This window comes from Acartia tonsa, chromosome 14 (assembly GCF_053477335.1).
Source record: "Acartia tonsa isolate MP-2025a chromosome 14, ASM5347733v1, whole genome shotgun sequence".
Classification (NCBI taxonomy): domain Eukaryota; kingdom Metazoa; phylum Arthropoda; class Copepoda; order Calanoida; family Acartiidae; genus Acartia; species Acartia tonsa.
Window position 1 is genome coordinate 12,693,021 of NC_137273.1, and position 27,687 is coordinate 12,720,707.

The 27,687-nt window shown below is 32.0% G+C and overlaps 3 protein-coding genes across 11 annotated transcripts in view; 2 read left to right on the forward strand and 1 right to left on the reverse strand.

Moving 5' to 3' along the window:
* Positions 1–2,830, forward strand: part of skd (mediator complex subunit skuld) — a 40,513-nt gene extending 37,683 nt beyond the window's left edge. For 5 of the 9 annotated variants that reach the window (XM_080147243.1, XM_080147245.1, XM_080147248.1 and 2 more), the window contains one exon: positions 2,356–2,830. The gene's annotated coding sequence lies outside the window, so the exon portion shown is untranslated. Of the gene's footprint in view, positions 1–2,339 lie in introns of all 9 variants that reach the window. The other 4 variants (XM_080147244.1, XM_080147246.1, XM_080147251.1 and 1 more) reach the window with 2 other exon arrangements.
* Positions 2,831–6,386: 3,556 nt separating this feature from the next.
* On the forward strand, positions 6,387–8,781 carry LOC145305225 (heat shock protein 83-like). Its single transcript, XM_080146816.1, has one exon. The coding sequence runs from the start codon at positions 6,508–6,510 to the stop codon at positions 8,629–8,631; it is 2,124 nt and encodes a 707-aa protein (XP_080002942.1). The 5' UTR covers positions 6,387–6,507; the 3' UTR covers positions 8,632–8,781.
* A 9,097-nt stretch (positions 8,782–17,878) lies between these two features.
* LOC145305537 (uncharacterized) lies at positions 17,879–27,686 on the reverse strand. Its single transcript, XM_080147178.1, has 16 exons — positions 27,607–27,686; positions 27,060–27,156; positions 26,608–26,693; positions 26,123–26,192; positions 25,839–25,944; positions 24,408–24,457; positions 23,610–23,671; positions 22,898–22,963; positions 22,459–22,548; positions 21,850–21,929; positions 21,319–21,425; positions 20,529–20,605; positions 19,990–20,026; positions 19,537–19,595; positions 19,014–19,125; positions 17,879–18,472 (listed from the first exon to the last, which is right to left on the reverse strand). The coding sequence occupies exons 1-16, from the start codon at positions 27,645–27,647 to the stop codon at positions 18,371–18,373; spliced, it is 1,242 nt and encodes a 413-aa protein (XP_080003304.1). The 5' UTR covers positions 27,648–27,686; the 3' UTR covers positions 17,879–18,370.
* Between the last annotated feature and the right edge of the window lies 1 nt (position 27,687).

A 27,687-nucleotide genomic window follows, 5' to 3' on the forward strand; every position in this document is an offset into this window, starting at 1 on the left:
TCCCCCGGCTTTTTTTTTGAAATTCAAGTAGTTGCAATTATTATGCCTTTTGGTGAAAAAATACTTGTGCTAAATTGACCAAATTTCAGTTTTTTAGGGGTTTTTTGAACTTTTCTCAGGCTAGAAACGAGATATTTTGAAAATTTCAAAAATTCCTGATTCTACTCCTCAAGACCTTTTTAGGGAGCACCATGAAGCCATAATTCTGATACAATGATTTTTTGACCCCCATAAGGGGGGCGTCAAAATTTCAAAGTGAAATTACTGGGCATAATACTTGTCCAAAATGATTAAAATTTTTACACAAGTGTTTTTTTCACCAAAAGGCATAATAATTGCTACTGCACTAGTTGAATTTAAAAAAAAAGTCGGGGGGAAAAAATCCCCTACCCTACATAGAAACAGAAGTGACGTGCTACAATCTGTAATTTTTATAACTAAAATATATTTATAGGTTAAGAATTGGGGGAAATTTGAAGGCTAAATAATTTTCTTCATGTACCATATCCCTATCTCTCTACTTACAAAATGACTGATTATTTTTTATGCCTTTTTAAAAAAAAAACAAGCGCAAAGTTCCTACTTATTCCTCCAATTCAAAAAAAATGCTTTATCGGGATAAAAAAAATTCCCTTATATTTTCACTTGACATTGTAAGATTTTACACTTACAATTTTTTTTTTTAATATTGACATGTTTGAAATTGTCACGTGAAAATATAAGGTAAATTTTTATGAGAAAAAAAATATTTCGGCGGGAAACGGCGATTTTCGGCGGGAGCGGCGGTTCTGCCGCCGTTTCTTCACAGTTCCATATTGTTATTCTCTAAAGCAACTGCTGTGCCGAATTTTAGAGCTGTAACTCTTTTGTGTGCTGAGATCATGCGTGTTTTACTTTTGGTTTCAAAAAGTGGCACATCCGCCTCCCCCCTTTGTAACAGGGGAAAAAATGAATCCTGTGCAGAATATACACCCCTGCCCTATTTTCGGAATACCTATTTATGTTCCAGAATAGTTATTTCTCGTATCGTATTATAAACGGCTTTCCGCGGATATAGAATGTACAATTATAAGATTATTTTAGCCCCGTGGTGCCGAAGGCACCGGCTAAATAAACTAGTTTTCAATCTTATGATTGTACATTTCTATATTCGTAGAAAACTGGATATAATACGATGCTAGACATAGTTTTTTCGTATGGATGAGAACTGGTTCCTATCCACCGGATTCGAATGAATACGAGAAAATAATTTAAGACTATCTATGGATTTTATTTGGCTGTAAGGGAGAGTAATCTTTTTTTCAAAAAGGCATAAGTTTTGAGAAATACTATTCTTGTTCTCTTAAATTAATATTTTTTGTTTAGATCATGAAAAATTAAAGGATTATATGTGATTGTTTTATGATTTCCCTCCAGTTAAATCGTGTAATTTAAAAGATTTTCAATCTCAAAGAGGGTTAAATTGTAGGTATTAAAAACAAAATTCGGACAATTTTATTCAGTTTCCGACTAAAAACTTTTTACTTTATATTTTTTATTGCATTTTTAACTACATTATTTTAAAACTGGTTATTTTAGGAATTATTATTTATCGTGTTTTTTTTTATAAATTATTACTAAGGTGTAATGGGATCATTTGAGATTTTCTTAATAAAGTTCCTGAATAGGTATGAAATGAATTGCGTTATAACTTTTCTGCCAATCAAAACGTATTTTTCTAAGGGGTTGTATCAATCCACCCACTGTAAAGTCAAAAAAAGGTCACTATTTTTTTCTAAATTTACGCGCGAAGTGCGCAAATTTACATCCACCTACCTAATGCTAAAGCACCTCACTTGTTGTCTGTTGTGTTTTGGAATGTGGGTGTCATAAATCGTTACCTATGGGGTATCAAAATTTTAGGCAAAATCATCTGAGCTGGTTCTTTAAACTATTTTAGTGATGAGCCAGATCGGAGTGAGCCAACTGTCCAACAATGAGAGCACAGCATTTTATGAAATGCCGCGCTGTGATTGGCCGAAATTCGGCTTACCCCGATCTGGCTCACCACTAAAATGATTTAAAGATCCAGCTCTGCTCGCCACTGATTAAAACGAGTAATTAGGTGTAATTGGTTGACCTGATATAACGTTAAGAATTATAATCTTTAGTTGCACCTCTCTGTTATGTTATGTTATTTAAGGTTGTTATCAATTGTTCAATACCCTTATATGATATTTTTCTGCGTCACGGCCAAAATTTTGGCTTAGAGATTCTTGTTTTTATTGTTAGGATAGATATTAATTAGATAATTTAATACTCTTTAAATTGGCTATCATGATTTTCAACATAGAAAGTAGGATAGCAAATTTGAAGGTATCTAGAAAAAAGCTCTAAAAATCCATACAGATTAAAATTATGTAACCAAAAAATGTTCTATGGCAAAACCTAAAAAATGTTTAATCAATTTTACCGCCATTGAAGCATTTTTAAAGTCTTTTTGAAAAAAAGGCATTTTTTATAAACTTAACAGGTTTTAGTAAAACTTTTTATAAAAGTTTTGTATTAATATAAAATGATTTTAATTATCATGAGAAAAAATGGCGGCAAATATCTGCTGTGCTAAAAAAAATTTGGCGGGAAATTTTATTTCGCGCCAAATTCAACCACGCGCGTATTTCTTGTTATAATAAAATATTCTAAAATTATGTAATGTTTGCGTATATGAATGATGTAAATATGGCATATTAATATTATATTAATTGATAATTGTAATAACATAAAAAAATACACTAATCATTATTTATATCGAGTAATAATAATGAATTTAAATATATTTACTACCAAGGAATAAGTGTTGTTTTTTATGCCTCTTTGAAAAATGGCATCTAGTTTTTACTTTTTTGCACCAATTAAAAAGAAAATTTCAATGCTTTCTCGTCATTTGTATGGCCCTTGTGGTATCTTAAACGATGATTCCGTAAAAGTGTGCCTGTTCGTTACCCGAATTCATTCTGTTATTTGTATATCTGTTCGTCAGTCCTAGGTGAATTTCAAATCTTTTTAACTTTAATTACAATACCATAAAGCGAAGCGCAACAAATCACATTTGATTTCCTCCAAAGCGTACTGCCCGTAACAATAACAAACTTTGATTTTCAAAAATCTAACCTGGAACTAATGTTCGCTGTTAAATTTAAGGCATTTTTATATTTTTAGCATCGCGATCGAAGTCCTTAGAAAGTTTTATTGTACGGTTATTTGTAACAGGCTTTATATCAAAAAAGATACCCCTTGCCAGGAATTTTCTCTCACCGCGCCCTTTTCATGTTGATACACAAAAAACTTGTACTTTCTCCCTGCTGACGCATAATTGTCCACTAAAATTTAGGCTATCTACACAGAAACAGCCGTTTTCAGTGCTCGCCGCCACCCAATATATGCGATTTTTGCCGTCTTACACCGGTCATGCGACACCCGCCGCCCCTATCCACGTTCTGAATAAGGGGGGGGGGGGCATGTATGTTTAATTGTTCAAAGAATGCATGGCGGCGTACAACACCAAGAGCGGCAAAAATAAAATAAAAGTTTTGATGCAGACAGTCCTTTTAAGGACTGACCAACAACTGAATAATAGAGTAGCTCGCTGCTAAAAATGCGTAGATAATAGTAGAAAATACGAGATAGATAGAAAAGAAAGCAATTAGTAACATCTAACAATGATTCTATGCTGGGAATATGGACAATAATATGTATAATAGTTATTTCTCGTATCGTATTATAAACGGCTTTCCGCGGATATAGAATGTACAATTATAAGATTAAAACTAGTTTTTTAGCCCCGTGGTGCCGAAGGCACCGGCTAAAAAAAACTACAGCGTGGCCACATTCTTCAGTATACTGAAAATCTTCAGTATTCTTCAGTATTTGGAAATTGGGGCTTCAGTATTTTCAGTAAATACTGAATATTCAGTATTTGAAAATTTTATTCAGTATTTTTCAGTTTTTGGAAATTTTCATGATTCAGTATTTTCATTATTACTTAAATTCCAAAAAAAAATTGCATAAATAAGATGTTTTTTCAAGTAGTTGATGTCAGATTTTTTTCGGCGCTTCGCGCCTCACTTTACTTTCCTTGAAATTACCCTATAACTTTGTACATTAATTTTGCTTTTTTTTTATGGTAATATAATTTTTTTTTTTAATTTCATCTCAAATATAAATTTTTTAGATATTTGAGATGCTTTTATACAGTATTTTTTTCAGATATTTTTTTTGTCTATTAATAGAATGAATAATCTAAGGTGAGTACTTTGCATGGTTATTGAAGGTAAAGTTTTTTAGCATGCTCTTAACCATAGACGTCCAAGGGGGGGGGGGGGGGGTAAAGTGGCGATTACCCCCCCCCCCCCCAAACGAATTTTTTTTTCATTTTATCCCCCCCATTCAAAATTTTACCCTACCCCAACTGTTTAGGAGGGGGTATTTACTATTTACCCCCCCAAACAATTTTGGGGGGTTAAATACCCCCCCCCCTAAAATAAAAAATCTAACTAAAAAAAATTTTGCGCGCTTCGCGCGAATTTTTAATGCTAAATATTTAATAAAATTTAAATTACCCCTGCCAACCCCCCCCCCCAAACAAATTTTACCCCCGGGGTAAAAAATTTTTTGGGGGGGTAAAAAAAATTTGCGGCGCGCTATTTTACCCCCCCCCCCCCCAAAAAAAAAGCGAATTACCCCCCACCCCCCCAAAAAAAAGGTTGGACGTCTAGGCTCTTAACTCAACTAAAAAGTATTTAAGTTTTGTAATCATTTAAAATATTTATCAGTCATTTTCTGCTTAATTGGTGCAAGAAAATCTAAGAGGCAAAATTAAAAGATCTTTAAAATATCCCCCTAATAATAAAGCTATGATATATGAAATTTTGAAATGAGGAATCATATAAAAAAAATACTTATTCAGTATTAGTATTTTTTTGTTCAGTATTTCAGTATTTTTTCTTATTTTAGGATTCAGTATTTTCAGTATTTCCTTTTTTTTCTTCAGTATTTTCAGTATTTTTTCTTGTTTTAGGATTCAGTATTTTCAGTATTTCCCTTTTTTTCTTCAGTATCAGTATTTTTTTGGTTGTGGCCACACTGAAACTAGTTTTAATCTTATGATTGTACATTTCTATATTCGTAGAAAACTGGATATAATACGATGCTAGACATAGTTTTTTCGTATTCATGAGAACCGGTTCCTATCCACCGGATTCAAATGAATACGAGAAAAAAAATTATGATAAAACTGAAGGTTTTCTCTGATTCGAGCTCGTACGTAAGTCCGTCCGTCCATCTTTTTTTTAGTGAATACATAATACGCCTGTCTGTAATTGTCATGTATCAAATTATATCTCGACCACTTTCAAATGCCTTTACCTATCCCTGTACCTCAATTTGAAATACTTTGAAACGTGACTATTAACATTTATTGTAATAGTGGCTTCGCCCCAAACCCATTGAGGTTCCCAATTTAGTTTTTTTAAGAAGCAGTTTTTGAGACCTCTACGCCGTAGGGCATAAAACCTACCATCAACCATTGTAAAACTACCCTGAAAATTGAATAATGCTTGGACCAGCCGTTTATGAGACCTTATAGGACATACATACAGATGAAACTTTAAATTTTGTATTTAAGATTTACACTCTTTCTAATATTTTATACATTCATTTTAAATAGTATTTATGGGCGTTGTAAAAAAAAACTCCACGTACTACTATTTTAGCTGCATAAGACACATTTTTTACGCAATAGAGCTGTAGCTGTGTGGGTCAGATTTTTGCAACACGTTTTGCAGGGATAAATTGAAGGGAAAGTACAACAACAAAAATGAAAAAAAAATATTTGTGCCATGTGGTATTTTTATTTCCTTTCAATCATTTCTTTTGTCTTTCAGGGCATTTTCGACAGACAAAATATATACTGGATACTAATAGTTATAGGGAATTTTAACCAAAAATTCAACTGTCCATCTTGATTAACAGCCCAGAAAATCACATTTTACCCAAAACGTAGTTGAAAGATGGACAGGCATACATTTTAAATTATAAAGTAACTTTAATAATAAGTTCCTAAGAGCCCCCCAAAAAAACTTTTACATTTCTCAAATAACTTCTAATCCCTACATTTTAAATTTACTGCTTTTTAGAATCTTCTAGACCAAGACGACAAATTGTATTAGTTATTTTTTAGTGTAAAAATTTTAGTAAAATAATATAATATTGTTTAGTTAAAAAAATTAAGATTTAATTTTTTGTAATTAGAAAAAAAGAACTTAACATTAAGAGAATATTCTACAATATTCTGGAAAAAAATAGCTTTCACAAGTTACCCAACAATGCAGTGTTGTGTAAGAACTCAGATGGATTGCTAGAACATTCACTAGCCTCTTAAAAGCAACCTTAGTTGCTATCTTTCATCAGTTTACAAACAACAATCAGAACAATATCAACAAGTCAAACAATCAAAACAAGAAACTAAAAATGGCCCAGGAAGTTGAAACTTTTGCATTCCAGGCTGAGATTGCCCAGTTGATGAGCTTGATTATCAATACTTTCTACAGCAACAAGGAGATTTTCCTTCGCGAGCTTATCTCAAATTCATCCGATGCTTTGGATAAGATTAGGTATGAGTCTCTTACAGATGCTAGCAAACTTGATTCTGGTAAGCAGTTGTTTATCAAGATTATTCCTGATCCTGAAGCAAAGACACTGACCATTATTGATACAGGTATTGGCATGACCAAAGCTGATATGATCAACAATCTAGGTACTATTGCTAAGTCTGGCACTAAAGCGTTTATGGAGGCACTGCAGGCAGGAGCTGATATCAGCATGATTGGTCAGTTTGGTGTTGGTTTCTACTCAGCCTATCTTGTAGCTGACAAGGTTATTGTTACATCTAAGCATAATGATGATGAACAATATGTGTGGGAATCCAGTGCTGGTGGTAGCTTTACCATAAGACCAGATCATGGTGAAAGCCTGGGCAGAGGCACTAAAATTGTGCTATACATGAAAGAGGATCAGGCTGAGTATTTGGAAGAGAAAAAGATAAAAGAAATTGTCAAGAAGCATTCTCAATTCATTGGTTATCCCATCAAGTTATTGGTGCAGAAGGAGAGAGACAGAGAGATTGATGATGATGAGCCTGATGACAACAATGCTGCAGGTGACAAGCCAAAGATTGAAGATCTTGGTGAAGATGCTGATGAAAAAGCAACTGATAAAAAGAAGAAGGTTATCAAAGAAAAGTATAGTGAGGATGAGGAGCTCAACAAGACAAAGCCTATTTGGACCAGATCACCTGATGACATTGCCAATGAAGAATATGGAGAATTTTACAAGTCTCTTACAAATGACTGGGAGGATCATCTTGCTGTCAAGCACTTCTCTGTTGAGGGTCAGCTTGAATTTAGAGCTTTACTTTTTATTCCTAAGAGAGCTCCTTTTGATTTGTTTGAGAACAAGAAGCAGAAAAATCAAATCAAGCTTTATGTAAGAAGAGTTTTTATCATGGATAACTGTGAAGATTTAATTCCTGATTATCTGAACTTTATCAGAGGGGTAGTTGACTCTGAAGACTTACCTCTTAATATCTCAAGAGAAATGTTGCAGCAAAATAAAATTCTAAAGGTTATCAAGAAGCATATAATCAAAAAGATGCTTGAAACAATTGAGGATATGACTGAGGATAAGGATGACTACAAGAAGTTTTATGAACAATTTGGCAAGAACATCAAGCTTGGTATTCATGAAGACACCACTAATCGCAAGAAATTGGCAAGCCTGTTGAGATTCTACACATCTGCATCTGGGGATGAAATGTGCTCTCTTCCTGACTATGTGTCAAGAATGAAGGAGAATCAGAAAGATATTTACTACATCACTGGTGAATCCAAGGATCAAGTTGCAACATCTTCTTTTGTTGAAAAGCTTAAGAAACAAGGCCTTGAAGTTGTGTACATGATTGAACCTATTGATGAATATGTTGTTCAGCAGCTGAAGGAGTTTGATGGAAGAAATCTTGTTTCAGTGACCAAAGAAGGTTTGGAACTTCCTGTGGATGCAGATGAAAAGAAAAAGCTTGAAGATAACATGAAGAAATATGAAGGCCTTTGCAAGATCATCAAAGACATTCTTGACAAGAGAGTTGAAAAAGTTTCAGTATCCAACAGACTTGTCTCATCTCCTTGCTGTATTGTAACATCTCAGTATGGTTGGACTGCAAACATGGAGAGAATTATGAAGGCCCAGGCACTTAGAGATACATCCACTATGGGCTACATGACAGCCAAGAAACACCTAGAAATCAACCCAGATCACTCAATCATTGAAAATTTAAGAATAAGAGCTGAAAAAGATAAATCTGATAGATCTCTCAAAGATCTTGTAATGCTACTCTTTGAAACTTCACTCCTTAGTTCTGGTTTCAGTTTGGATGATCCAATGGTCCATGCGCACCGTATCCACCGTATGATCAAACTTGGTCTGGGAATTGAGGAGGATGAGAATGTGAGCAGTGATTATACTGTGGAAGAGGTTTATGATGACATGCCTCAGCTGGAAGGAGATGATGATGTCTCAAGAATGGAAGAAGTTGATTAATAAAACAAAAATTTATTGTGAGTTATTATAAACCTAAAATTACTAAGTTATATTTTTTATTATAAATGTATTTACTTATATTTCTGTGATTCTAAAATTTTATTATTGTTATCATGTTTAGATTTTAAATAAAGATAAAGTTAGCTTTTTGATAATTGTTTTCTTTAAACTAGAATAGTAAAAATCATATGTAGGCTTAAACTGTTTTTAACCTATTTTTTAATCATATATCAGACTGCAGAGCCCAAATTTGAATTAAGTCCCAAATAAACTTTTTTTGGGGGATTTAAAAATTAATTTTATATGTTGCTGTGATCATTTTGACGGAAGCAAAAGCAACTTTTAGTTTGGGGTTAAATTGTTTCTTACAGAACAATTTTATATGATTCAGTTTATATCAATACAATAATAAAAAAACTCTACTCTGTTTGATGGAAATAATTTTTTTTCTAAAACAATCAATTTCAGTAAAAAATTTAACATAATACAATAAAACACATAATGCTAAAGTTAGACCAATAAGATTTCTTGTTTCATTTCAATTTATTTGATATTTCCGAAAGAGTGTTTTCACAAAGTGACTTATTTACAATGTAGTTAAATAATTTTTATTTAATTAAAATGAAAAGAATGAAAACTATACACGTAAAAGATACATACTTTTTAAAAATATAAAAAAAAATAAGTTTGAATAATCTTATTTTATATCATATTTGTATATGTGTCAAAAATAATTTTGTTGTATTGCATAAACATTTGTTGACATCATGTCATCTTGTCATCAAATTTAACCCTTTACAGCCAATTTTTAAGTGTTTAAAATAGGTGAACGAACACAAACATGTTAATGTTAATTCATTGGTATATTGTAAAGATTTAACTTTTTAGTGAATTTTTATAGTAAAATCATAAGGCCTAATTTTACTCTATATCAGAATACAATATTTATGAAGCAAAACACTCTAAAAGCTACGAATTTTACCCAAATAAAAAAAAAACCTTTTGCTTGGGTCAAAATGACCACGGCAACAGTAAAAATTAATATTTAAATCCTCCCAAAAAAGTTTATTGGGGACTTAATTCAAATTTAGGCTCTGCAGTCTGATTCTACTGGTGTCAAAGTATATTTTTGATATATGATTAAAAAATAGGTTAAAAACAGTTTAATATCTAAACCAGAGTTCTATTTTTTCTTCAGAAAGAAAAATCACTGACGATTCAAAATTATAATCAATTCTAACAGGTGTTTATTAGATCTTTTCATGAAAATACACTTTTTCGAATTTTAGTCTTCTGCTAACCTAAAAAGTTACTTTAGGAGCCCAGAAATACATATATAAAATTTCAGCTCTCTATCTCTACTGGCGACCTAGCGCCAGGCATGTAAAATTTCAACAGATAACGGTAGCACGGCGGTTTTAACAATATCTCAGCAATGTGCAGGTTTTAAGCTCTTCTGCATATTTCAATTTAAACACATAAGAACAAAGGTATATTATCCCAAAAATCTTTTGTCAAAGTCTACTCTACACCTAGCGCCAGTCAGTTTTCTAAAATCATGCATTTTATACCTGTGAAAATAGAAATCGCCAGCGCTAGGTGTAGAGTAGACCCTGACAAAAGATTTTTGGGATATTATACAGCATGACCCTCAAAAAAGTATTTTTAAGCATCTGCAGCCCTTATTTCTCAATGAATTATAAAAAAATGCATATGTCCTTGTTCTCCATAGTATTCCACATAAGTAGATACAAAAATATTTTTTTTACCTCCATTAACACCGGAGATTTTTAGAGCTAAAGTTTTGCAAAAGTGACTGAGGAAAAAGTAACTTTTAACATGAAACGACTTTTTTTGCAAAATTAAGGTAGAAATCCTTTTATTTTTGTTACTAGCAGAAACTTTATACAAAAATGAAATAAAAAATTTAGTTTTTGAGTAAAAAGCATTTTTTTACACATATTTTTTGAGTCTTTTTAGTTTAATGATATTTTAAAAAACTTACTTATTAGGCAATTTTTTTTAAGATTAAAAAACCAAATAAATCTTTATGAATATAGCAGGAAAATTGTTTTTGTTTCACAATCCTAACTTTAATAACAAAAAAGTTATGAAGAAAATAATGAATAAACATAATGATTTTTTTTGTCTAAAAAGCTTAATTAACCCCCTATTAAATTATTGAGATGTCAGAAAAGTAGGCGGAGCAACTGTCATAATTAATCCTTTTCTCAAATAAGGGTTAATAAATAACCTAAAATTTGCAAATTATCAATTCATTCAGTAGTATTTTTTGCCATTAAAAATTTATATTTTTTGGTGGAATAAAAAAGAAATAATTAGTTAACTTGTTTTTCTTTGTGTCTCATTATTCAGTTGCCAGAAAAACATAATATAACCATCCAAAAAATAAGAGAAACAAAAAAAAATTCTTTTTCTCAGTCACTTTTTCAAAACTTTAGCTCTAAAAATCTCCGGTGTTAATGGAGGTAAAAAAAATATTTTTATATCTACTTATGTGGAATACTATGGAGAACAAGGACATATGCATTTTTTTAAAATTCATTGAGAAATAAGGGCTGCAGATGCTTAAAAATACTTTTTTGAGGGTCATGCTGTATCTTTGGCCTTATGTGTTTAAATTGAAATATGCAGAACACCTAAATTCATCTTCCAAGCCATTCTCTAAGGATTTAAATTTTTTTTATGAAATAACGGTATTTCAAAACTGCCCTTTGAAAAGGCCTAAAAAATATCTTTTTTTGTCACTTTTTTCACTGCTTATAGTTACAACTTATTAAGATATTATGCTCAGTTAAAAAAAATTGGCACCTCCAGCACCAAAACCGGCAAAAACTGGCAGTTAAACTTCTGTGCCCCTACTTGCCCCCCTTATCGGCCATCAGTAGTTATCTCAAGAAGTAAAAGAGATATCACACAGAAAGATGACTTTTTAAATAAAACTGAACTAAGTAACCATTACAGATTTCATTTGGGACTTTCCTTCCAGGGGCTTGTGGAGCAAAAGACCCCCCAAAACACTAAAAATATGAGTTCTGAGCTTTTTTTTAAAGATATCAACCTGTTTTTTTTTGAAAACTTTGTTAACATAATGGAACTCAGTAACATTTACAGATTTCATTTTGGGACTTTCCTTCTAGGGGCTTCTTTGGCAAAAGACCCCCAAAAACTAAAAATATGAGTTCTGGACTTATTATTAAAGATATCAACCTAATTATTTTTGAGAAAACTTTTTTCACATAACCAAACTCAGCAACCTATACAGATTCAATTTTTGGGACTTTCCTTCCAGGAGCTAGTGGATCAAAAGACCCCCCAAAACACAAAAAATATGAGTTCTGAGCTTATTTTTAAAAATATCAACCTGATTTTTTTACAGAAAACTTTTTAAATAAAACTGAACTCAGTAATGTTTTCACATTTCAATTTGAGACTTTGCTTTGAGGGGCTTGTGGAGCAAAAGAACCCCAAAAACACAAAAAAAATATGAGTTCTGAGCTGATATATAAAGATATCAACCTGATTTTTTTAAAGAAAACTTTTTTAACATAACCAAACTCAGTAATGTTTACAGATTTCATTTTAGGACTTTCCTTCTAGAGGCTAGTTGGGCAAAAGACCCCCAAAACTAAAAATATGAGTTCTGAGCTTATTTTTAAAGATATCAACCTCATTTTTTTGTTGAAAACTTTGTTAACATAACCAACCTCAGTAACCATTACAGATTTAATTTTGGGACTTTCCTTCTAGGGGCTTGTGGAGCAAAAGACTTCTTTAACACTTTTATTCCTTCTGGGGCAGGTGGGACAAAAGACCCCCAAAACAATAAAAATATGAGTTTTGAGCTTATTTTTAGAGATATTGAGCTGGTTTTTTATGAAAACTTTTTAAAATAACTGTACTAAGTACCCATTACATATTTAATTTTGGGACTTTCCTTCTAGGGGCTTGTGGAGCAAAAGACCCTCCAAAACACTAAAATATGGGGGGTCTTTTGCTCCACAACAATCTGTAAACATTACTGAGTTTGGTTATATTAAAAAAGTTTTCTTTAAAAAAATCAGGTTGATATTTTTAATTATAAGCTCAGAACTCATATTTTTGTGTCTTGGGGGTTCTTTTGCTCCACAAGCCCCTCAAAGAAAAGTCCAAATGAAATGTGTAATGATTACTTAGTTCAGTTTTATTTAAAAAGTTTTCTTTACAAAAATCAGGTTGATATCTTTTAAAAAAGCTCAGAACTCATATTTTTTGTGTTTTGGGGGGTCTTTAGCTCAACTAGCCCCTAAAAGGAAAGTCCAAAAATGAAATCTGTAAAGGTTACTGAGTTCGGTTATGTGAAAAAAGTTTTCTCAAAAAAATTAGGTTGGTATTTTTAAAGATAAGTCCAGAACTCATATTTTTAGTTTTTGGGGGTCTTTTGCCCAACTAGCCCCTAGTAGGAAAATCCTAAAACGAAATCAGTAAACATTACTGAGTTTGGTTATGTTAAAAAAGTTTTCTTTAAAAAAATAAGGTTGATATCTTTAAATATCAGCTCAGAACTCATATTTTTTGTATTTTTGGGGGTCTTTTGCTCCACAAGCCCATCAAAGGAAAGTCCCAAAATGAAATGTGTAAATATTACTGAGTTCAGTTTTATTTAAAAAGTTTTCTTTAAAAAAATCAGGTTGATATCTTTAAAAATAAGCTCAGAACTCATACTTTTTGTGTTTTGGGGGGTCTTTTGCTCCACTAGCAACTAGAAGGAAAGTCCCAAAATGAAATCTGTATAGGTTGCTGAGTTTTGTTATGTAAAAAAAGTTTTCTAAAAAAAATTAGGTTGATATCTTTAAAAATAAGTCCAGAACTCATATTTTTAGTTTTTGGGGGTCTTTTTCCAAACAAGCCTTAGAAGGAAAGTCCCAAAATGAAATCTGTAAATTATACAGATCCATTATGTTAACAAAGTTTTTAAAAAAAATTAGGTTGATATCTTTAAAAATAAGCTCAGAACTCATATTTTTAGTGTTTTGGGGGTCTTTGGCTCCACAAGCCCATCAAAGGAAAGTCCCAAAATGAAATGTGTAAATATTACTTAGTTCAGTTTTATTTCAAAAGTTTTCTATAAAAAAAATCAGGTTGATATCTTTAAAAATAAGCTCAGAACTCATATTTTTTGTGTTTGGGGGGGTCTTTTGCTCCACTAGCACCTAGAAGGAAAGTCCAAAAATGAAATCTGTATAGGTTGCTGAGTTTGGTTATGTGAAAAAAGTTTTCTAAAAAAAATTAGGTTGTTATCTTTAAAAATAAGTCCAGAACTCATATTTTTAGTTTTTGGGGGTCTTTTGCCAAACAAGCCCCTAGAAGGAAAGTCCCAAAATGAAATCTGTAAATGTTACTGAGTTCCATTATGTTAACAAAGTTTTCAAAAAAAAACAGGTTGATATCTTTAAAAAAAAGCTCAGAACTCATATTTTTAGTGTTTTGGGGGGTCTTTTGCTCCACAAGCCCCTAGAAGGAAAGTCCCAAAATGAAATCTGTAATGGTTACTTAGTTCAGTTTTATTTAAAAAGTCATCTTTCTGTGTGATATCTCTTTTACTTCTTGAGATAACTACTGATGGCCGATGAGGGGGGCAAGTAGGGGCACAGAAGTTTAACTGCCAGTTTTTGCCGGTTTTGATGCTGGAGGCGCCAATTTTTTTTAACTGAGCATAATATCTTAATAAGTTGTAACTATAAGCAGTGAAAAAAGTGACAAAAAAAGATGTTTTTTAGGCCTTTTCAAAGGGCAGTTTTGAAATCCCGTTATTTCATAAAAAAAAATTTAAATGCTTAGAAAATGGCTTGGAAGATGAATTTAGGTGTTCTGCATATTTCAATTTAAACACATAAGGCCAAAGATATAATATCCCAAAAATCTTTTGTCAGGGACTACTTTACACCTAGCGCTGGCGATTTCTATTTTCACAGGTATAAAATGCATGATTTTAGAAAACTGACTGGCGCTAGGTGTAGAGTAGACTTTGACAAAAGATTTTTGGGATAATATACCTTTGTCCTTATGTGTTTAAATTGAAATATGCAGAAGAGCTTAAAACCTGCACATTGCTGAGATATTGTTAAAACCGCCGTGCTACCGTTATCTGTTGAAATTTTACATGCCTGGCGCTAGGTCGCCAGTAGAGATAGAGAGCTGAAATTTTGTACATGTATTTCTGGGCTCCTAAAGTAACTTTTTAGGTTAGCAGAAGACTAAAATTCGAAAAAGTGTATTTTCATGAAAAGATCTAGTGTTTATAAGCGTAGAGTAGATGTGCTTTTAATATTGTTAATTCATAAATTCCTTAAATTGTCTGACTTCCTTAAATAAAATTTTTAACAAATCATGAAGAAACTTTGTTTCAAGAATTGTAACATACATATTCCAACATAAATAATAATGACAACTTTTACAACATTGAAGTAAAAAATTATAATATCAGACTGGTAGACAAACGAACATTAACAATTACAGAACTTTTAACACTGAAGAATCCTAATATAATTTTCAGTATTTTTTTCTTGAGATGATATTGTGGTATCCCCCCCCCCCCTACTTTCCCAGCTGTAGAGTAGCTTCGCTCCAAGTTGGGCCTGTCCCAATAATTCCCCTTAAGAAAGGGGCAAAGCATTGTAAATCCCCTTCCCCTGATAGAATTTATCCGAGTTTATTGTTGGTGATATATAGAGAAGCAAGGCTCCTCTATATTAAGGTCTGTCCACGTCTGCTTACACTGCTACTACAATATTACAAGGCTGCGATGCCTCTGGGAGGAAGGGGACTTCCGGCTAGTTATTATACTAGTCCCCAAGGTTTCATGATAACGTTTTCTTATTTGTTGGTTTAACAACTTTGGGGACCTGTATTAAATTTTGATTGGCTGTGCCAAAGTTGAGTGTACAAACTCTTTTACATCTATACTTATTAATTTATTCCACTGTCTTTGCTGCTACAACACCAATGAGAGATGGAACACAGGGTTATTTATTACATTAGTCCCCAAAGTTTACTAATATCTGTTTCTTATTCATTAGGAACTTATATTGAATTTTGATTGATTAAGTTTTAGCAATTTATTGTAATTTACAGAAGGGAATATTTTGTTTATCAATAGAGTGGCATTGTATTATTTAATACTTATATTTGCGGGAACTTTTGTTTAATGAAATCTTCCAATTTTTAACATTTACAAAACAGCCTGCTTTATTGCATCAAGATCCATGACAGATCTATATAGGAAATAAATGTCTATATATGAGCTCAAGTTTTCCAAGCGATAAATGTTTAAAACTCATAGTGCTCCAATAATCCTTAATAAACTCTCATTGACCAAACCGAAAAGACCCATTATTGTACTGTCTGAAGAATAAATTATTTTTTTTTATTTCATGTTGCTATTTGAATTATATTGAAGTATTAAATTTCTATTCATAAAACAGAAAATTTAAATTTAAAATATAGTAAATTAAAGAAAACTTAGTTTTTTAATAATTTGATACCAGCGATACATGCGTAATGTGGTCAGATATTGAACTAAAATTTAACAGTTAACTTAACATTTTAACCCTTTCAGTACGATAATTTGAAATAAAAAATATCAAGATCCTAAAATAGTTTAAAGAAAGAAATAGTTATTGTGAAGATAATGGAAGAATAGGGTTAATAGTCAGAATTCAGATAACCAAAAGAAAGTAAATAAAACATTGAATAAACCTAGCCAATAGCGAGATAATTATATCGAGCTTAACTCTAGTCTCTATATATAGGGGATGATTTGTCGGATTTATCATTTTTTTTACGAAAGGGATGTAGAAGTAAAAAATTTGGGATATAAGTAGGGATAGACAATTGTTGATTGAGATAATTTACACCTTTATCTTTCCCTGATATATGACAGTTACCAGAGGCAAAGTATAATAAGCATCTGTACGATAACTCAAAAAATATAAGTAGTCATTACCTAATAGTGTTTGATTAGGATAATTTACTTCTTTATCTTTGCAACAAAAACTTCAAATTAAAGGTTTTTTACCCTACAGATAAACTAATTACGATATAATATACTTTAATAGCTTTGAATATTAGAAACTCCCATAGCACAACATACAGACAGACAGTGTGAGGGATCCTAAGCTGTCTGGAATATGTTTTGCATGTTAAACATTATTCAGTAAAGGCGATATATGGGATATTCGCAGGGCGATTAGGTACAATATCATTTTAAAATGATGAATATTAAATGCATTGTTATATTTTGTTATCAAATAGTACTTTAACAGGGTTGACAACATCCATAAGTAACGAAGCTCAAAAATTATGCATGGCTATATGGAAAAAAATTTACTTTATTGCAGTTTCATAAACAAAACATTAAACTAAAAAATCACGAAACCTTGTATGATTTATAACGTGAAAATCTAGGAATCGATTTAGCACCTCAGCAAATCTTAATAAAACTTTGTGGGGATGAGTAAATTGTGAACTTATTTAATTCCTAAAAATATCAGCCGTCTATCTCAGATAGGAGTAAAGAAAATCATGAAAACCTAAAAATCTAGGAATCGAACTAGCACCCCAACCAATAAGCAAATCTCGATAAAACTTAATAAAGGTATGCAGAATATGAAAGTATTGCGTTTTCTATATATATTCCTCTATCTAAAAAGCCTCTCTTGTCAAGATTGGATAAAAAAATCTTTATGTTCGAGATTCCATAACTGTGCATGGATGATGACATCCTTGTTACTTTAATATTTTGGGGACGTAACGAATAGTTCTGATTGTTATTTTAGGCACTCCTGAACTATTACCAAAGATATCCTATTTGACGTCATCATTTTGGTTAGATTTCAACGTGCACAAACTACCTGAGATCTTTGGAAAAGACGATGGCCGATAAATTGATGTACACTACATCCCCAATGACGATACACAAAATCACTTCTACTGTAGATTTAAATTAACGCTTGAACACCCAAACAATCAAAATTCAAAGTTACAAAAGTTGCTAAGCCAACGAATAAAAAAAACGTTATTATAAAACCTTGGTTACTAGTGTAATAAACAGCCCATAGTTGCCTCTTTCTCTCTGACGAATTACGGACGTTTATTTAAAGATTATAGAGTTGCTATGCTTCCCAAATTGTTACAGAATTAATAGTGTGTTATTTGAAACGAACATATGCTTAACTAGTTTTTAAGCTTCAGAGTTTTTCATTTTAATTTATTAACAGTTTTAATACATAAATAATATTATAATTACAATTAAAATACTATAGGTATCAGATATTTTTTTTGTAGATGCAATTCCTTTTAATGTCCACTAAATGAACTATAATGTCATTATAAAATTATGAAGACAAGGAATATATAAAAATGTATAAAAATACAAATACAGGCGGTGTAGTGTAGCTATATCACAATATTATCATAAATGCATAATTAAGATTAAGAAAGTGGGTTGTTAATGTTCAGTGACAGTTTCAATATTCTAAAGATATTTAATAACATACAAAAGTATCTTGATTAACAAAAATTAAATAATACACAATAAAAACATTATCCAAAATGTTAAAAAAAGTAATTAAATTGCTAAAAAAAACCCATTGATTTTCTTATTAAATTGTGGATTTATGAAACCCAATTTGGAAGATTTTATCCCAAGAAACTTTAACTAACTTTTCTCCCAGAAACTTTAACTAACCCATTCAGGGCGTTTTCCTCCCTTAGCTGAATTCTTTTCTTTTTCTTGCTTTTTCAACTCATCGCGGATATCTTCTAAAATTCGCGCGTTTTCCTGAAAGAGTTTAAAAAATACATTTAATGAAAAGCTCAGTTGGTGTAATCTTTATTTACCGGTAGTTTCCCCTCAAAGTTCCTTGTTGAGCACAGAAGCCCCTGTTATCTTAAAAATAAGGAAGGGAGTGGTAGCTTTCCGTTTCTTTGTTAAGGTACTACTTTACGCCCGGCTAGGTTAGGATATATTGGAAACTGTGTAGCCCCGCAGGGTTAGGGAACCACAGGTTGTAGAGTAGGTTTTAATTTCAAATACCGGCCTAACACCGCGTCATAACTTAGAACGTTGGAAATAGTTTCTTTTTCTGATGTGGAAATGCCTTGCCTAGAACAGGCGCAGCACATTACTTTGCACATTTAGGACTTTAAGACAAGATCGAGCAATCAAAGGGTTCTTTGCCTGTATGACGATGGGTTGCGTAATCATGCACTCTAGAAGCAAGATTTAAATCAAAGTCACACAAAACAAGACCTTATGACGTATCCCATCCTCTAGAATAGTTATTAGTTAAAGAGTAGCAACGCTTCTAACAAATTCCAACCTTTTCTTGCTCTTTGCTGGCCGTCAATGCTAGGATTTTATCCTCCAGGGCCTTGATGCTTGCCCGCAATCTTTGCACGTCAGAATCATGACCCTCAGCCTCGCGCCTTCGCCTAATAAATAAAAAGGCGCAAATTATTATTCGACAAAACTTAAACTTTTTTGTGAATTTACTTAACATAACAAAGAAGAACAATCAGCTGACTATCAAAGGCCACGAGAAAGTCAAGCTAACAAAAAAATGGATGATATATTATTACTTTACTTACTATTGGTCCCCAAAGTTTCAAAAAATTGTTTTCTTATTCATTGGCTTAATCTTTTCAATTTTTATTGGTTGAATTACACTTGCAGTGTCAACATTTTTCAACCAATAGGTTTAATTTAGAGAAGGGTAAAATTGATTAGAGTTTGGACCTAAAACTCCTTGAGTATGACGAGACACCAGGAACAGAGATGTACTGCTTATCCATTAAGATCCCTAGTGGAATTCCAATGGAACCCTATAAATTTGATATAGGTACCTTTGTTCAAGTTTTTGATTTCTTTGCTGTAATACATGGATTGTTTCGCTAGTTTTATCCTGCAAAATAAATTAACAAATCGTTTTATCCTTTATATATAAAAGAATATTATGTAATAGAGATAGGTTTCGTGATGGATTTGCCTTGATAATAGCCAAAAAATGGCTAAACGGCTAAGCCGCCAGCCTTTAACCGTTACTTTTCCAACTTTTTGTTCGATTTAGGGAAAATAGACCTACCAAGGATTACTCATGCTAAATTTCAGATCGAAATTCGAATTCTAAGTGCCATTTACACATTGATTACGAGATGGTTGCATTAAAAACCCCATCCTTTATTTTGCTTTTCGTCAAACTTTATTAACTTAAACTTGCTTAGGTACACTTCGCTATACATTGACATAATTACTCTGTTTTTACTAAATTAAAAATAAAGATTGTTAATTATTATTGCCTTGATTTTATTGACGCATTCCGTTAGTTTCTCCGTATCCTGGATAATCAAACATAATTTTAATCTTATTTTTTTTCGCGCATTTTTCATAAAGTTGTGTGTTGGGCTTTAGTCAAATGCGCTTATTAAGTCACTGTTCTTAATCATAGCCATTGCACACATTTGGTCAAAGTTAAGAACAATTTGACTTAACAAGCGCATTTGACTAGACTCTAACTCACAACTTTAAAGACAATACGTGAAAACATGACCCTTTTAGTCATTCAGAGTTTAAAAGGTGAGTTTTTAAGATTTTTTAGCTATTTATGAAATTTTTCCACAGTTTAAACACGATTTCTTATTTGTAGCTTAAATATTGGGGGAAGGGGGGGGGGGTGGCTCTTCAAGTTTTCAAGTTTCTCAACCAATATTTTTAATCCACAGAAGGGTAAATTTTGTCCATTACATCCTAAGGTACCTAAGATTTAAAAAAAAAACTTTTAAATAAAAAAACAACCTATTGCACTATGTACAATACATACAATTATGAAATTATGTTTTCCTTTTTAAGCATAATATTATCTTGTGCCATCATTCCCAGTTCAGATCTCAGTGAGGCAACCATCTGTTCTTTTATCTAAATAAATCAAGAAAAAAAAGTCTGTTCTCAAAAAAGCAGTGTACCCCCCCACCCCCTTGAATTCAAATTTTTGCTCAGAATCAGGGAGGGAAGTGACACTAGACTGTAAACTTTACAGGTATCCAAAGTTTTATACTCAGTTGTACAGAAACTCTCAAACGATTAGAATTGAGAGGTCTTAAATAAAGCGAAATACATTTCAAGCTGAAGAAGTTTGTTCTTGTTTTGTGTAGTATAGCTCTATGCCACCGCGTTTTTTGGGAGTTTATAATCAGGTTATATCATTCGTTGGCTCACAAACTTTGGGTACTTGAATTGTGATTGGTTGATTCCAAACTTTTCAATCAATAATTCTAATCTTATCCCTTAAGAAGATCTCCGACAGATATCTATAATACAAAGTAGCTTGATGTCTGTCCGTCCGTCCGTCTGTCTGTTCCTTAAGATCTCGGTAACCAATGAACCGATCGGATTCTACTCTTCAGGGAATATACCTACTGGTCTTGTGGTGGTTTTAGGCTATTTTTTTGGAGCGTGGGACATCCCCAATCCTCCCAAAAATAAAAAATTTCCTCATTTTTTTTTGATGATGCAGATGAAGAAGAAGATCCTCAAATTTTTATTTGATGATGCAGATGATGACGATGAAGATCCACCATTTTTTTTTAATTACCTCTAGGCCGCTAGTGATATAATAATTTACTACAAACCTGTAATTCATTCCTCAGCTTATTAATCTCCGTTTTTAGAACTTTCTCCTCTGCTACTCGCGAGGGAACTCTCTCACTGGTGTATAGTGTGTTGCTTTCACATTGCTCTGTAATAATTTTATCCTTGTTTTAGATAGTAAATATAGAAAGTATAGATGACCAATCTCTTGGACTGATAGGAACAAAGTGTAGAAACAATACGACCACGTTATTGGTTGCGCTAATCAGTAATGATCTCTTGTTTTAGATAACCAAGAACAATAATCAACTGACTATCAAAGGCCTCGTGAAAGTCAAATGGATAATATATTATTAAGTCCCGAAACCTTGACAAGGACTAACAAAGCCTATCAGCAAATTAGGAGACACACAAAACCTACATATCAGGATGTTGCACATTTCTCTTATTTGTCTATTGGATGTATAAATTGATATACTATGGAGATCTCAAATATGTTACGACTAAAATTCATTATCCATTGTCCTATCCCTTAATATACCCGGAATAACAAGGATAACTAGGATAGATTCCTGGGCGGCCAAATTTCTCGTAAAAGCAGAGTTTTCTCGACATCTTGGCTCTCTCTCGTAACCAGCTTGATTCTTGGGTCCTAAGAAACAAAAAAACTTGAATTTTTTAGTAGCAAAGCTACACTACAATACACCGACTGTCCCACCGTTTGTCCGTCTGTCAATCAATCCGCTTCTACCGCTATGGTGGATTTTCTGGAATGCTTTCAAAATAAAACAGCTATTTTTTTGGTGTGAAGATTCCCGATACCAATGAGCAGCAATCAGTAGGTATATTATATACTTGGTCAAATGGTTTGTTAGTCATGCTAAAATAGTACATGCGTTTATCTACTAGAAATCCCTTTTTTTGGCCCGATTGGGTTATAAATCTATTATCTTTACATTCAGATTGCCATTCAAAGAATTACCGGTGATCTAAAGGTATAAGACAATTGCCGATAAAATTGATGTAATTATTGTAAATCCCCAATGATGGTACACAAAATTACTTATTCTGTAGATTACGATTTAGGGTCGAAACGTTCTGCTTCATTTCAAAAGAAATTTTTTAAAGTCTAAAAGTCCTAAAAATTAACAATCCGAATCCGCAATTTCAGTTATTATTACCTATGCTCCTCTCTCTCCTTGATACAAGTTCTGGTAATCTTTTCTAATTCTGCCCGTAGACAACAAATTGTTTGTTCCATTTCTTCTAATCTAAATAAAAGGTTATATCTAAAAAGCCTTAAACCATCCCAGGACCCAGAACCAATGTGAAGCTCCCTAAAATGGAGAAGATAATCAGTTCAGAGTACATGACATCTTAACAGACAAAAAAAAACACCTTTCTACTTATTTTAGAAATTAAAGAAAGTACATGGATTTTTGCTTTTAGTGTGAGTATCCTTGTACCTTATTCTAAAACTTCACTTAATCAAAGTGTAGCATCTCTTATAGTTTATTAGCAAGTGTTAGAAACAGGCAACCCCCTACTGGATGAACGAACTGAACCCCTTACTTGTATGTGCAGCAAACTTTTATCTTTGATACAAAAATTTAACTCTACCTGCAATGATGGTCGGCAAGATTTACTTTTGTCTCGGCCTCCATCCTCATTCTCAGCTCTCTTTCTCTGCAATTATTTTGTTCTTGTGAGTAATTGTATTTGTATATTCTATCAAATTACTCTTCATAAGCAGCTACACCCTCTAGAGGCTCTTAAAAAGGGGGAAGCGGTAAATCCACTTTCAATTTAGTTATAAATCTTCGGTGGACTTATAAGAAGCTTCACTGTAAGTTAAATTACCCCTTACCAAAAATCATCCTGAGCTGGATCTTTAAATCATTTTAGTGGTGAGCCAGATCAGGGTGAGCCAACTTTCCACCAATGAGAGCACAGCAATTTATGAAATGCCGCGCTGTGATTGGCTGAAATTCGGCGCACCCCGATCTGGCTCACCACTAAAATGATTTAAAGATCCAGCTCTGGATGATTTTTGGTAAAGGGTAATTTAACTTTCAGTAAAGCTTCTTATAGGTTCACTGAAGATTCAAAAAAGATTCCAGCTCAGAATACAACTGGTCCTGTCCGTCAGTCTGTCTGTCTTGCAGCAAAAGACATTTATTTATTTATATTGTCTTAACCTTCTCTTTTATTCCTTCCTTCTTTCAGTAGGTATTTTTATGACCACGGTTACCTGCTTGTTAACCTAATATGTCCGTTTGTCTACCCATTATTTTCTAGTGCATGGAGTCTTGTTTACATTAGAATGAAATACCTGTCCAACTGTTCTTTATGGACTTGTTCTTGCTTACATATCTGTTCTCGTAAATGTTCACTCTAAAAAATAGATATTGAATCTAAATAAGTTACATGATCACTATAAAAAAATAAAGTCGCTCTTAAACAAAATATATGTCCACTCTAAAAAAAAATAATTGTCCATCCACTGTAAAAAAAAAATATATTTCCACTGTAAAAAAAAATATATTTCCACTGTAAAAAAAAGATGCCCACTCTATAAAAATATATATTCACTGTTAAAAAATATATGTCAACTCTAAAAAAATAGATATCCACTCTAATAAAATCAATGTCTACTCTAAAAAAAAATAGATGTTCAGTTCACTCTAAAAAATTTGAAGTTCACTCTTAAAAATTGATGTTCACTGTAATGAAAAATAGATGTTCACTGTACAAAACTTATATGATCACTCTAAAAATAAACAATACCTGTCGCTCTAAAAAAATAGATGTCCATTGTCCACTCTAAAAAAAATATTGTTCACTCTATAAAAAATAGATGTGCACTCTAAAAATAGATGTTCACAGTTAAATGTTCCAAAAGCTGAAACTAAGAAAGACTTAAATGCATCCAAATGGAAATAGGTAAGTACTATATTTTTCCGTTCAAAAAGTCATATTTTAGGTACTTAAAAATGGAGGCCAAATCTCTATTTATTTTTGTTTAAATAAGATACAAAATATAAAAGGCGAAGTTTTATTTGTGATAATCCAGCAAATATGTCAAAACTTGCCGCCCCCCCCCCCCCCCTTGAATTAATTTAGTTTATACCTGACTTTTATCGTCAAAGGATTTGCTGTAGGGTCTGCTTCTTGAACTGTCTAAATAGAAAATAAGTAAAATACCTCTTTTTAAATTATTAACAAGAATGATACAATCGAAAAAAACAGACAATAGGTGTCTAAACATTAAAAAAAAATTCCGAGTTTTATGCTTCAAAATTACATGAATACAAGATGCTTAATAGGGTAACATACTTTACATACATTACTAAGCTATCTCCTGACTAACCATAATTATAGAAATCTTCACTTTTTTGAAGGTTTACTAACATTTTAGACCATATATCTTACTTTTCACAGTTCACTCGAAGCGACAGTAAGAGAAAAAAAATTTCCCAGACATAAGACCAACTGTTTCGAAAATGTCCCAATGAACATATAAAGGGATAGTTTCACGAAATGCATTTGAACTTAATTTAGTGAACCGCATATTTTTGGCTAGTTAATTGGTTAAACTATATTTATATGACATATATTTGAAAAAATTTCAATTTTCTACCACGTAGTTTTGAAAATATCAAGACTTGAAAATCGGCTTTTTGTGTTATATGCAATTTAAAAAGACTATTTTCAAGTCTTGATATTTAAAAAAACTACGTGGTAGAAAATTAAAATTCTTTCAAATATATGCCATATAAATGTAGTTAAACCAATTAACCAGGAAAAAATATGCGGTTCACTAAATTAAGTTCAAATGCATTTCGTGAAACTATCCTTTTAGTATAAAAGACTGAAAATCTGAAAACGAGGCCTTTTTGAGAAAATTAGATTTGAAAATTTCAAGTTCAATTTTAACCCCCTAGGAGTTACCGCACAATCATGACAAGAAAAGCAAAGATTATTTTTTTTAAATTTTGAACAACTTTGCTTTTATGAAGTCTTTCATAAAACCTCTCTATATTTGATTTATTTAAGGCTGAATTTCCGTGACCTTAGCAAAGCAACTGATAAAAATGGCCATTAATTAACTCCCTTCAGGAGTGGTTTTATGAAGAACTTTATAAAAGCAAACTTATTCAAAATTTTAAATAAATAAATTTTGCTTTTCTTGCCATGTTTACGCGGTAACTCCTAGGGGATGAAAATTGAACTTGAAATTTTCAAATCTAATTTTCTCAAAAAGGCCTCATTTTAAGATTTTCGTTTTTCCACTAAATTTATATGTTCATCGGGACATTTTAGAAACAGTTGGCCTTATGTCTGGGAAATTTTTTTTCTCTTACTGTCGCTTCGAGTGAACTGTGTTTTAAAGAATTATAATGAAAAATTCGAAGATTTATTTTACAAAGTACCTAGGTATGTAATTTGGGTATTTATAAGATTTACTTTTTTAAAGAATGTGTCTGAATAAGGCGGAGAATTTCGGTACTCAACAGGAACTTTGAGGGAAAGCACCAAAAGTTTGTCTTACTTAAATTACCTCTTTCAGAAAGTTTTGCCATTTTTCTTCTATCACTGTTTGGTCCAACAGATTTGGAGGACATATTATTTTCTTTGTAACTTGACTTTAGATTTACTAATTCTTCCTAAAAAAAGTAAATTATTAAAGTTGTAGTGTCACTTTTTTTTAGATTGTAAAACACTTTTTTTCTTATTACTATTAAAAATGTGATTCTCTCGGTTGCTTATAGAAGACAGATTGCTGACATTATGACTTGTAGAGTAGCTTTGCTTCAAAATATCAAAGAAGAAATCAAAACAAACCTGAGTTTTATAATATTTCTGTTGTAGATCTAATATTATTCTGTCTCTGCTCGTCAACTCCATTTGTAATCTATATAATATTTTATCTATGATTTTAAGGGACAAGACAATGGACGATAAATTGATATACATCTCCCAATGATGATAAACAAGATACCTAACAAATTCTGTGTATTGAAATTATTGGAAACTTGTTTGAAAATAACCAATCAGAATTCTAAAAAAGTATCCAAAGTTTTTAAGCCAACGAATAAGACAAACTGGTCATAAAATTTGGAGTACCAATGTAATTTACAGTCCAATGTCGTCTTAGGTAAGAAATTAATGAACAAGGATAACAAATCTATTTGTAGCGCAAGAAGAAAAAGAACAATATGCAGGGGAGGGAACAAGGATTTATAAAAAGAAAGAATTAGCATTACAGACAGACAGACATAACATGTTAGTTATAGAGTAGCTTAGCTAACAAAAATAACATGTCATACCTATCTGATTTATCCAGAATGTTTGATAAAGAAAGTAGCCTCTGTAATAAATACTCGTCCTGTTTTTCATATTTTGATAAAGCTTCCTAAAACATAGATTAAAGGTAAAGATTAATTAAGTCAGATAGCTAACTCAAATAATTATATAAAAGTAACAGGATGTCTGAGTGTATGTTAGAAATATCTCACAAACCGATTAACCGACATGGTTCTCCTTTATAGTAAAGATTCTTATGGATCTAGAAAAGGTTTTCAAAAATCTCTTTTGGGGAGGGAACTTCAACCCTTTCAAGAGAAATCTTCTTTAGATAAAAAACCTTTAAAAAAATGTTGATACTTTTTATATTTACCTAAAATTGAAAAGAGAAGGTGAACCCCCCCCCCCCCCTCTTCTAAGAAGCTTGGTTCAGGGCAGGTTTAAAGCTTATTGTTGTTATTCTCAAAATGGTTACCTGGTAATAATTAAGAAGTTCATTTGTTGGAGGCAAAGATTTAAGCTTGCTTAGAATTGATTTTTCCTCCTTGTCCAAATTCATATCTACATTGCCACTGAATTAAATCTTTATATAAAAGTGACAGGATCTATGTCTGTCTGTCTGCACCAAAGTATTTCGCTCAGAGTCACCATAGAACCGATTTCATTAACCTTTACAGTGTAGCTTCTCATAGGTCCTGGTAAGGTTTATAGTTGTTTTGAGGGAAGGGTAACACCAACCTCCCAAGAGAAATCATATCTAGTAAAAATGACCCTCCAAAAAAATCATGGATCTTTAGTAAATAAGACAATGGACGATAAATTGATCTATATTCCCAATGATTATAAACAATGTAATCCTCCCTGTAAATTAAAATTATTAATGGAAAAGATTAAACGCTACTCGTTTGATATAATGAAAGTCTCCAAAGTATATAAACCAAAGAATTGGAGAGAATATTAATCATCAAATAACCCATACAATTTAAATAATATTCGTAGTTCAGTTGTGCAATAAAACTTACCCTTTAGACTTTTTCGTATTTTCATCAGAATTTTTTGCCATTTTTATGAGAATAAATATTTCGCCAAAACTTAAGTCTTTA